The 12970-nt window shown below is 40.3% G+C and overlaps 1 protein-coding gene across 1 annotated transcript in view; it reads left to right on the top strand.

The window, feature by feature from the left end:
* Window positions 1–12970, top strand: part of exoc4 (exocyst complex component 4) — a 107999-nt gene that overhangs the window by 69848 nt on the left and 25181 nt on the right. Inside the window, exons 14-16 of the mRNA XM_072377164.1 lie at window positions 8491–8627; window positions 9412–9567; window positions 10904–11082. Coding sequence (XP_072233265.1) covers window positions 8491–8627; window positions 9412–9567; window positions 10904–11082 — 472 coding nt within the window. The remainder of the gene's footprint in view (window positions 1–8490; window positions 8628–9411; window positions 9568–10903; window positions 11083–12970) is intronic.

The following is a 12970-nucleotide window of genomic DNA, read 5'->3' as shown; positions in this document are numbered from 1 at the left end:
GGAGCTTCACTTGACAAATGGTTGTTTGCTGCTGTATTAAGGCTTTAAATATTTTACACAACAAGGCTGAAGTGTCTTTGCTTCTTGAAAAAAGTATTTACATTTGGATTAATGCAAGGGGTATTATTTCCTGACCCCTGGCTATAGAATATGGGATAGGGGTCATCCCTGGTTGCCTTTTTGCTACCCTCTGCTACATGGACCGCATTTTCATGAACACATTTCCATAACATTAACTTCTGGAGTGGACCCAGTTTGATAAATACATTTATATGGATTAACTTGCCTTTTATCAGTCATATCTCTCCTGCAGAAGTGACTTTGTGGAAATGCTGGTCAAACTCAAAGTGATTATTGTGCCGGGCTTAAACAGCCCTTAATAAGATAAATACATGTAGTATGGGCCTTTAGGTTAATAAGTTATAATGATATAGGCAGTGATTTCTCTATCTGTAGCTACCAGTGGCGTCAAATGCTGCTTTTATGTATCATGTATATATATTACATATTATTGATATGATTAGAAGCCTGACACAAGCTTAATATACTGTCCACAAGGAGTGTGAGATAGGGGCTTGCAGGGACAGTATATAGTTCAGTAGTAAAGGTTAATGTCCATTCATGTGTCTGTGTGATAGCGCACCCTCCACTGATAAGTCCCTGAAGGATCAGTAGTGTTAAAAGACAAGAGGAAGGGTGCCAAGTAACAAATATCTCGCTGTTCCTCCTTCTACCTGTTTTCCTGGCTTCCTTTCTTGTTTGATGTTTTGTTGCTCGTTATCTTTCAGTTGTTGTGACCACAGTTATTCCCATTTTATTCTTGTTTTTATTCCCTCTTTTCATCGGCTTAACTCCAACAGCATGGTATCACACAAACGCACATGCTGTTAACCCTAGCAGTGCGATGCTATCAGTCCAGCCTTGTGTTGCCACTGATTGATTCATTTAATTAGAGTTAGATCGAGGGAAAGGAGTGGAGAGGTAGAGAGATGGGGAGTGGAACAGACGAATAAAACAGGATAGGGAGGGTATGGTCACTCTGCTAGAAAGCTCTAGAGATTGGCTCCATTAATCTTGGTAGAAGCCCTCCAGAATCCCCTTTACGTGCTCACTTTGTGACACTCTGCCATACAAGCATTCACACAATGCACGCATTCAGCCGCCCACAAGTGCAATGAGACAAACCCAGCAAAACAACAACCAGGTAAACATATTTCTTTGGCCTTGAGGACTACCACCTGCCACTTACCTACCCAGTCGTGTGGTGGGAATGTGTTTCTGACAGAGTCTGAGTGCAGATTAATTGTTTGAATGCAGCTTGTTTACTTCATTTGCTAAAACCACATCATAGCCATTATTACTGAACACATTGGCCCTGTTTTTCTAGCTAAGTCTCATCCAGCTCTGTTCCCAGTGTCTCCACACAATAGCCACTAATTTATTATTTATCTGCATGTTAGAGTAATAATTGTCTGTGCTTTGGCGATTCACAGGTGTGCATATTAGCCTTTTTTTTGGGGGGTGTTTGGATGTAAATTTGTTTTTGAGCCAAATGAAGACTGATTTCATTCACTCACTGTCAGCTGCCAGAAAGCTTGCTATATTGCCATTCAGCTGCCAATGGCCTGCTAATGATGTTGACCTTTTAAAATGCATATTCACATGTAGCTTTGTGAGAGGGGAGGGTAGAAACAGGAACGCACGTGTTAATTGTGCATGCACACACACTTCCACTTCCAGAGACTGTAATGACACTGACCTTTTGATTTGTGATGATGTGTGCAGGCAGTATTTATTTGTAGGGGGTGATCACTTCTTGTTGATTGGCTCCCCGCTGCCCCCACCCCCCACACACACACTGTGGAGACGGTGGTGGCTGAGCATTGTTTATTAAGGACACTCGCAGCTTCTAGTTCCCATCAGCAGACACAGCAATCACAACACAATATACCTGCTCGCTGCATCAGCTGTGCCCTGTGATTGGGACAAAAGTGGGGGTGGGTGGAAGTAGGAATGATGGTATATTGACACACAAACATGTACTGCCCCCCTCATGGAGATGAACACTACCTGCCTTCCCAGAAACCAAAGCCATTCCCAAGTTTATTGTCAAATGGCAATTCACAGTGGAAACTTCACGATTTAATTTAGAAAATAGTCCTATTGTCAGTATAAGAAATAATTCCAATATTTTGCATTGAGTTTAAATATGTTCTGGGGCTCAGCTCTGTAGTATCCATCAGAAATGGACTGTGTCTAAGCACCCAGCTGACATTTTTTTAACTGGTAGGAATTATGACAGAATGAAACGCCTTATTGTGAAATACCTCTTTTACCCTAAGCTGTTTTTGCAGTACTTCAAACGATTCCCTTTCGTATTATTTTCTTCCTCTATCAAGTGAGACGTTGTGTTCACCTCGACCGCACAATACTTCAGAGATCTTCCGTATGTTCTCTCCTTGGTATTGGAGTCCGTTTGATAAATGTAGTGTGTCCCTTTTTATTCTTTTACTAAAAGGTCTCAAATCCTGATAATTTTTTTATTTATTTTTTTTAACAGTTGCTCACCTCAAGGCCTTATTTCTGTTCAGCCTTCTTCTTCACTGCTTGAGGTGCAACTGTCCCCCACCACCCACATTCACCTGGTTATCTCACACCAAACACATGTACTCCTGAGGCAGCTGCCCTCAGCTTTCAACCTTCCTCCACCATGGAGAGGTTCTCTTTTTCTTAAATGCGACTCTGCTGTGCTTCCTTTGTATTTTTTTAGTTATTCAAACCAACGTGGTTGTCTGTTACGGGTGTAGATGTACGTAAGTACTTCATTTCCGTCGATTCAAGCAAGCCGAACTACCTGAGCAGCTACAGCCTGAGGTACTGTAGATCTGGTTCACATCATGTAGTGTTACCATAGACACAGTCTCTCTCGGTAACAAGACATAATCTTTGCCTTTTGAGTGAGTCAGTTAGAGGGAGAGAAGTTGAAATGTCAGTTCTATGACAAACATGCCCTTTGGTCTGAAAGACAGAAGGTTTTGGCTGTGGGTGTCTGATAAAAGTTCCAGCTTGAATTTTAAAAGCAAGTTAGTGCTCCGAGTTTTCAAATGACAGTCTTTATGTAGTTGTGAGCACATTTGTGTATATGAGTGTGTATTTGATTGAATGCACTATCTACAAATGGGCCTAATGCAAAACAGAAACCCCACCCTCACCCCTCGAATGCATTAACTATGTTATAATTGGCCTTTTAGCTTGTGTCCAAACTTTTAATCATTCGTGCAAACCACTATCCCGTTCTTGTGATAAATCTTAGACAATAATTGATAAAACGTGGTAGACCATTATCTGAGATGGTTTGGTTGTTCCTCTCACTTCCACTTACAGGTGTAGGAAAAAAGATCTTGTGATGATTATTACGAAGGAGTTTGGGTCACCATGGAAATTTAAAGCGCAAATCTGAGCATTAGAGCGATTCCCAGGATTAATATATGCAGAAGCTCCGTATTTCTCTCTGCATTTGTTTTTGTGCATGGGAGAAAATAGGGTGTGTAATATAGAAGCCCATCTGTAATCGTTCAAGTGTGATATTGCTCTTCATCTCTCAATTAGAACACTTGCAAAGCGTAATGCAGTGTTTGGAGTGAAAGAAAACGTGTGCTTGTAATAACTCAATTTTGTCGACCCAGAGGGCACGTGCATGCATTTGTTTTACAACAGGATGCTTATTTTTGCAATACTATGGCCATCAAAACTACTTTTCATTGCTTTACCTTCTCAAGCCTGAAATGGATCGTTTAATGATGTACAAGCACAATGAAATACAGCTTTTAGGTTGCTGGATCAAAAAACAGATAATGATACAGGGGCACAGGTACAATTAAAGTACATCATGACTTCATGGGTTAACAAAAGCTGTATTAATCGAGCACGCTACTAAATGACTTTATCTGTTAATGTTATTTGTTTTATCCATTTCGCACCAATCTCTCTAAAAATGACTGTAAGCACGGAGCTTGATATTGTGCAGGTTTTGATATACTCTCCACTTCATTGGATGGATAATTGTTTGTACTTGATTAGAGTTGACAGCGCTGATTTGGTAACTTCCAGCTCATGTAGTCAGAACTGAGGTGTGTTTGAGGGCTTGTGTGAACACATGAGGAAGTTGAATAATGAAGGCTGAGCAGTCCTTTTAGCCTCAATATCTTTAATGTGTGTGTCGTGTTTGTAACCCATTTTATGAAGGGACAGTCGCATCAACTAGCTTCAGCTTCAAAGTCAGCAAAAATGGGTCAAATATTTTTGATGGGCCTCTGAATATATTCTTAATATATAATATTAAGGTTGCCAAATTTTCTATTTTAAAATGTATGTTTTTAAAGATAAAAAGTACACAAATGCACAGAACTTAGAAAACACCTCACGCAATGAATATATTTGGACTCATTATGAAAGGAGTTGCACAACCACTTCTCACCTATGAGGAAAAACACTGTCAAGTTGTCAAAAATTAAACAAACCTGAATACAAACCCTCTTACATGCATGCACACACAAAGAAACATGAGTTGTGGTTGAGTGGGCAGAAGCATGAGGGCCATCCGGTGGGCGTCAGGGGAGTCTTTCTACAGTGGTTCCACACTGACGTTGATAAATGATCTGTCAAGACGATGTCCCACTCATGTCCAGCTCCTTTTTACACAGGAGAGGGACATTGTGTATGGGGGAAAAGTGGGAGACAGAGGTTATCTCCGCACATGCTCCTGATGGTGCCTGAGCGTGTGCAGTTGTGTGCACACACTGCTGAGTGTGTAGTATTTTGGCAACCCATGGTCAGCCAAGTGGATGGTATGGCAGAGGCATTACACGTGTCAGCGGTTTGGGGTCAGGGTGTGAGTGAAATGGCAGAGAGCACAGGGTTAAACACTCTGACCTCAGCAAAACCTTGAGAGGCACCCCTTTGTTTTAATGGGAAGAATCCATGATCCGTTTCTGATTCAAACCTGAGCCCAAATGTCTCCCATTTTACAGACACCTCAGGAAACTGACATTTTGGGTACTATATGACATGTGGCTACTTTTAGCACCAACTCTGAGTGTTTTCTCTGGTGATAAACATACATTAAGAGATATTTCTGCTGAGGCACCACTCTTGAGGCCTCATTGCTGTCATTAGACTACTATTGTCGTGGTCTTCATTTCACAACAGCAGTTTACCCCAGCAAACTGCGAAATCCATTCCAATCCAATCCAAGTCTAATTTTCTGTGATGACCACGTGTTTATGTACTAATGATGTGAAAGAGTAAAGGCAAAGTGCAACCAAGTGCAGTTTCAGCGTAATAAGATACTGGGAAGTGAAATTAAACAAGAAATATGGGTGTTTTCCACATGATTCCACAGCATGTTGACCTTTAAGCTGGAAACATTAGAAAGAGAGAGATGAAGAAGCCTCTGTGATACTTCTGTGTAAGACTCAAATAAGATAGAGGAGATGCAGGAGAACTCGCTTTCCCCAGCACTCTCAGTCTCTCTGTCTAAGCCCTCCCTTTCTCAATCTGTCCCTTGATTACTTTTTAATGATTGCTGCTGCCTAAGACGAATGGCTGTGTTAAATGAGCAAATTAGACAAGGGAGCTGAGTGCAGGAGCATTTGTTAGAGCAGGAGTAATGGATCGAGTGTCCATTGTTTACTCTTCTCCCTTCACTGTATCGGCCTGCTCTCTTTCCTCAAAACAGGGACAGGAAGAGCGGGGGATATGAAGTTTTTGACCACATCATAGTAATATCATTAGAATCTGTTACCTTTACCCAATTCCATTGATTTGATTCTTTCCATCATGAATCTAAAAATGTTGTAATTACCCACCTTAACTTGAGAATGATGGGATGCGTTAGATTGCAGATTTTCATAAATTCTTCATCACTTAAAAATGCCGCGCAAGTGATATACAGTAGTACAATTTCTTTGTTTCCCATGAAATCTAAATCACAATACTTGATGTTTTTACTGATCTATTGTAACCGTTTTTGCAATAGTTCAGTCTTCAACTCCATGAACTACATCCAGTCCTCTAACCAAACAGTTCAAGAAGAGGCAAAGAATTCACAAATTCCATTATAACTGCATAATCATTAGAGTTACTGGAACAGAAACTGTCAAAGATGCATTGAGCAGTTTGTCCCTCACGTAGAAGCAGAGGTACAACCTCATTAGTGCTAAGCTGTAGATATTATTTTATTTACAATGATTTCAATCTTATATTTGATTTAATGAGCGGCACGTCTGCATGTCTTGAAGCTGAGAAGTTTTTGTTTTTGGAAAAATATTTGATCCAAGCAGCACATCTAAAACAAACTATGACCGCTGTTTACTCCTGTGGAGCCTCACCTGCTCTGTTAAAAGCTCTCTGTAAATGTTTGGTAGCTAAAGAGACCAACTGCTGCACTTATCTCTGCCAAAGGGGTTATTTGATTAGCTTTGGGGTTTTTTTCTATTTGTCAGCAGGATCACTGCAAAAATTATATATATAAAAAAAGAAATATGTGTGTATGAGGGAAAAGGGATTTAGGGATTCATTTTTCTTTTTTTTTTTTACAGCCCAGCTGAAGTTGTGTTTTCAGATAGCTGAAATTCTTCCAAACTGTCCGACCCTTTTAAAAAGTTATTATTAAAGTTTGCACACAGCGTTTTCTCATAGCGTTGAGCCCTTCCACATCCATCCTGAGCCTTTTTTTCTCCCTGTCTTGTTACTCACGTGCTACCTAATAAGTTATGAGGTTTTCTTCCTGGTGTTTCTTCGACATAGCACACACAACTTTTCCACTTTTTTTTAACCCTTTTATCGTTTTTGAAAGATTCTTGCATCACATTCAAAATGCCCATATGTTTCTTTTTCTTTCCAAAAACATTCCTCACTTAAAACATTTTTTGATTATTTTTATATGCTCTTGTTTATTTTTGATTAAATGCGCCTGTTAAAATGCTTCCATTCCATTCCAACTTTTTCTGAATCAGGGTTGTAGTCACTGCATTGACTCCACTAGCAGTTAGCCCCCCTGCAGAGTCTGTATTTCCTCCCATCCTGGCAGGCTGACAGGGAGTCAGGCATGGACAGTAAAGGCTGCTCCCTTGGCAGAGACGAGGCCTTGGTTAGCACTCCATGGGTATGGGCACCGCTATGGATCATTACCTCCTTCAGTGGAGTGGCCGCTGTTTGCGCGCGTGTGTGTATGTGCATTCTGGCCTGCTTGTGACAGAATGAATGAAGGGGAAACTGAAACAGAAAAAGAGCTATTAATATTGATATAATTGTGTCACATCAGGGGACTTTCAATATTTTTGGATGATCAGTTACAGTACCGACATTCCCCTACAGTTTCACTTTGTGTTTGGAGTAGTTAAAAGCCTTAAATATAATGAAACTATTTTTAAATTCATTATTATATATTACTATATTACATAGAGACTTATATATGTTAGTTCTGTCATTTTTATTGTACATGAATGATGAATTATGTATATTCTGCTTGTATGTGTAATTGTTTTTTCTGCTTGATTTTGGTAGACATTAAAAATCCATTGTTAACACCTTTACCCCTGAGGCTGTCTCCAACAGTTTTTATACTGGTTGTTTCCATTTAATTAAGCTTTGACAAAACCATTCAATTTTCCATTCCCAACCTAAACAGCGAGACTCTACACTAAATTATCCGTAGAGAAGTGAACTGAAAAGAAAGCCTAAGATAGCCTTCCCTTTTATAGATGTGTGGGATTGTGCACACTGTACCACTCTTGCAGTTAATGCCATTTTCAGAGTGGGTCCAGCAATGCGATCACCAGACCAGTAGTGAGTTATCACCATATTGGAGATGTAGGATAGATTGGTTAAGTGCAAGGAACAGGCAAACTGGAAGATCCTGAGTTGTAATCTCATTTAACAGCCTATGAATTGCTCAAAAGTGTGTGTTTTGAAAAGTTTGCTCACTGTGTGCATGCGTGAGTGTGTCTGGGCATATGAAGCTTCTCTGCTGTTCCCAGACCAGCTATTAGTCACGCAGGAGTGGCTAATCTGTAATGGCTGCTGTCACAGCCCTGCCGTGGCTCCTGGTGATGGGTGCACCGTGACAAATGCGCGCACACACAGTTAAAGCCTGAGAACTCGCACAGCACAGAACACACAAAAATGTGCACTTGCACTGATTCACTTACACACTAAGAATCATCCATTCGTCTAATAGTGTTAGGACTTCTGACAAGTTCTCTGGCACTAGTCATCAGTCCAGCCGCAGGTGACATGTAGGGAAGTTGGATTTGGAGCCATCCTGTTACACTGGCACTACAACAAAGTGGATCTGACCTGACACTAGTGTAAAATCTAGTTCACCTTTTCTCTCAGTGTTCTTTAGTTTGTTTTTCTGACATTTTTTTCTTTTTTTTAAAGTGCACTTAACCAACCAGCACTGCTCTGTTTTTCTTCCTCTGCATTCAGAGCACTGTGGTTGTGGAGAAGTCCATCCAGGATCTAATGAGCCTGATGCAAGACCTGAGTGCCTACTCTAACCAGTTCCTTGAGATGGTCTGCGACAAGCTTAAAGAATACAAGGAAATCTGCAACACAGCTTACAGGTAAAAGAACTGAAGGGCTGCCTCATTTATGTTTGAGGATAAAGAAGAAAGCATGGAGACAGTTGCCACCCTTTATTTGATTTCTACGTGGTTACTTTAAGAAATGAGCTCTTATTGCTCTTTTGAACACACATACACACCCATTTTGGCTGTGAAATACTGTCCATATGTGCTCCCCCAGGACCAGGTAACAACTGGCCAGGTAAAGGGAGGGATAGAAAATACAGAGGGATAAAAAATGAGTGACGAAGGGGGCAGGAGATGCAAGATAGGACTGACAGACTGCTGGGAGTCCATCTGGACTGTATCACAGGTCACCCTCAGTCTCACTGGGGCATCAGAGCAATAAAGACTAGACCAGTGGAGGCTGCCAAAATCTGTGTATGTGTGCATTTTAACATTAGGAGTGTCTCTTGGCTTTATCGACTACCATGTATATGCATGTAAAACCCCAGAGTTCTTGTTTCTTCTCCACAATACATTGTTATCATGCAGTTTCTCCAACCCAGACACATGCATCGAACCTAATGCATATGTGTTCTGCCACAGTTCCACCTAATCATGTAATTTAACTTTTTTCAGATGCTTGTGAATCACCTGAACAATGACCTGAATAAGGCCATATGTCTGTTTGTTTGAATATTATTATTATTCTGACAGTTTTCAGCTGGACTTGCTGCATGGCTTCTGGCCAGTTCTGGCCTTTTAATCACCATAATAAGGTGAAGCTTCTTCAAATGTTAAACTTGTTTGAGTTTGTCTGGATTCTCGTATGATTCCTCAGGAGTATAGTCCAGTGTGAGGAAAAGTTGACCATTAGTGCTTCATGGTCTAAAGATGAGGACATCAGTCGTTTGCTCCAGTCACTCCCTAACTGGGCAAATATGGCCCAACCCAGACAGTTGCGACAGAAGAGAGAGGACGAAGAGGACTTTACCAGGTAGGGTGCAAATCATCCCTCCCCCTTGGTTTGGTTTGGTTTTTCACATATTTTTGAGCCCTCTTGTTGACCAAGAAGCACTTATAAAACAGTAATGATTGCTCTTTAAAACACCCCCGTATCTGAAGGAAGTGGGGAAATGAGGGAAGAAAAAAATAGGAAAATATGAGGTGAGCAGACATAGGCAGGAAAGGGGGGTGGGGTGGGTGTTCAGTCTTATCGAAATTGCCTTTGAACGTGCACCCTCTTCAGGGAACACTGAAGTTCATCGGAGCAGAATGCTAAAGTAAATAAATAAATTGGTTATGTGGCCAAAGAAAGTCAATCTGTTGTACTCTCTCTCCCTTTCTCATACTTGTTTTTTTTTGTTAGACACACACGCATGCACACACACACACTCACACACACATTCAGAGAGCACAGATTACCAAGAGGAAGACCACAAGGCTTTGATTTGAGGGCAATAGATGTTTTCATCTCTGTGAAACGGGGTATTTGCTTCTGTACAACTCTAAACCCATTGCTTTAATAAAGCACTATTAATAAGCTACACATTTCGGTGTGTTTGTAGGGGTAGTTTTTTTTTTTCCCTTTCTTGTCGTTGAAATGATCTTGATTTTGTGGGCATCCTGGTGACTCTAAAGGCTATTTCATATGCCATGCAGTTGCAGCGCCATGGTTTTGATCTTAAGTCATCTAACTTCCTCATCTGCCCCATTTTTCTTTCCTGCCTTAATAGCAACGTATCCCTCCATGACTATAAGTGCACATACTGTACATGTAGAGCTTTATGTTACCGTACATGTAGAGCATCTTTATGTTTTGTCACTTTGTAAATCGCTGCCCTCTGTTTTTCTTTTTCTCCAAACTGATGCGAGTAATAACTCCTCCATCTTGAAATGTCTGTGCCAAACAAGTTCTCTCACCATTACCATCGTTCTTGTGTTCCTATCCTTCCCCTGCTCAGCCCTCTCTATCTATGTATCCATCTAGTTATCAGCCCTGTATCCTTCTTACTTTCCATTCTTGTGCTTCACTGTAAAGGTCGAGGCAATCATTCAAGCCCACATCCCCGAGCACATAAGCACTGAATTATTATGAATTAAATGTAAATAGAATGTATGCAGTTCCTTTCCATTCAACATTCTGTTATGTTTAAACTTTAGAAACTTTGCTTTTTACTGCTTTTCTGTTTTAACTTTCTCTGAAAACCTGGCTTTTTGACTGGGAAACAACCATTTCAGTGATGGTCAAAGTATATATTTTTATTTCATTAATATGGTGTCTCATTCTAACCAGACAAACTCTTACATCGCTCATGCTTTCTGAAATTCAGGGCTGCTTTTGCTAAGGAGTCAGAAGTGCTCACTGGGAACCTTGGAGACAAATTAATCCCTCAGAATGAGATCCTCCGTGACGTCAGTGATCTGAAGGCTCTGGCCAACCTCCATGAGAGCATGGAGTGGCTTGCCGGTCGCTTGAAGACATTCTTCGCCAACTTGCCTCAGGCCTCCAGTAAGCACAGTAATTGGCAAACTCTTCTGATATTTATTACCCATATATTGTACCTGGATTTTATTCAAACCCTGCATTCTAACTGGATATCATTCTATGTGGTATTTTGTTGATGTAGTTATATTAAGCACAGTCTGTGATATTTGTGACACAAAAATATACATATGAACTACATTTCCTTCCTACATCTATCATACTCACGCCAACGCAGACATCTGTTGTTGTTTATGCCTCTCACAGAAAAACTCGATATTGTCTTTTATCTTTCATGCTCTGCTTTTTTGAATGACAGCTGAAGTCAGATATTCTCCGTCAACTCTATCAACACAGTTTCATATTTTTTTGGGGTTTTTTTACACTTAAAAATAGAAAGAAAAGGCTTTCAAGGGTACCCAAAATATACATTTTAAAGGAAATTTTGCGTTTTCTGTATGTTGCTGAAATATTTGTTAGAGGTCACAGTGTCTAACAGAGGTGTCTTGTCTGTGCAACCAGCCGCCCTTTATCAACTGCTATATGATACACTACAGAGCTACAGTGTCCATGTTTTCCAGGACACGTTGCTACTAGTCTCTCAGGCCATTAGGAAGTTATTGATCTGAATACACGGAGGATTAAAAACAGTGCCTGGATGGGTTTCGTAGGACCACAGATAGGTTTAGTTGAGTTTTTCCTCATCTGTACATGCAGTACTTCTGCTGCAACACCTCTTACCTTTGCCTCATTAAGTTCTTGTTTAAGTGTATTATCACACAGTCATTACCTTCTCCACTGGAGTTGTCAGAGAGCACTTTACACACACACACACACACACACCTATTATCCTCAATTCTGTTTCTGTTACTGTGTGTGTGCACAAATGCCTACCCTAATCAAGACTTAAAAGTGTTTCATACACTACCCGCTCAGTCATCACTTTTGTATCATTAATCACCAATCACAATGAGGGCTCTTTGTGAGTGTGTGTGCTTCCATTTTAAGGGTTGTGTTGCTGCAGATTTTCTTCATCACTTAGAGTGACAGTTTTGTTTTTATCCCAGATAAATTTTCTTTGAACATCTTGAAATACTCCCCTTCAATTCAATTTCCTTTTTACTGAGAGCACATGATCGCATTCAGCGAGTTGGTAACACTACCCGATGTGAGCCGCTGCCCAATGTGAGATGCACATACTTCGATAAGACTTGCACATGCACCATGGTGAACCTAACCTCCCTCTATCTCTTACCCAACACAGGTATAGAAAACCAAGCTGCTTTATTTGCTGCTGATATGGATTTCTTCAATGCAGCTGGTTTCCAAAATAAACTGTAACTTGCTTAATTCTATTCTAATTTTCAGTCACTTTTGCATGTTTGAGAACAAAAGGAGTTGGATATAATATTGGTTACTATTTAGATCTATATTCAGTTACTGTGGGCGTTTCTAGTATACTCGCAGCTTTGTATGTGCTCATCTCTCTTTTAGGTCTTTATTTATTTAGCTGTTCATCCTCTGTGAGTTCCTTCAAATGTGTAGAACTCTGTATCCCTAGATTTCTTGAAAATCTGTTAATAGGCTAATTAAACTTTGGTAAAGAGAAAGACACTTTGTCACTAAATCGGAACGCCCCAAGACACACCAAATAATCCTTCTTCTGCAGGCTGGACATATGCCATTACACGAAGAGAGCGACATTTATTTTCTAAATGTTTTTGTTCTCCCAGTAGTGTCATCAGTAACTGCATTTAATAACAATATGTTGCCAGAAGGTCTCGGATTGCATTTGACAGAGTTACTTTGGTAACTTTGGTAAAGTGACTTTAAAAAAAAGTTACTAAACTTTGTCTTTTTCAGAGGAATGCATCTGTGTGCTCAGTTGTTTGGTAGCTTTGGTTGTGAAGAATTA

The sequence above is a fragment of the Leuresthes tenuis genome, unplaced genomic scaffold (genome assembly GCF_036924035.1).
Source record: "Leuresthes tenuis unplaced genomic scaffold, fLeuTen1.0.hap1 SCAF_23, whole genome shotgun sequence".
Lineage (NCBI taxonomy): Eukaryota > Metazoa > Chordata > Actinopteri > Atheriniformes > Atherinopsidae > Leuresthes > Leuresthes tenuis.
The sequence above is the reverse complement of the archived record's forward strand: the minus strand, read 5'-3'. Positions and strand labels throughout refer to the sequence as shown.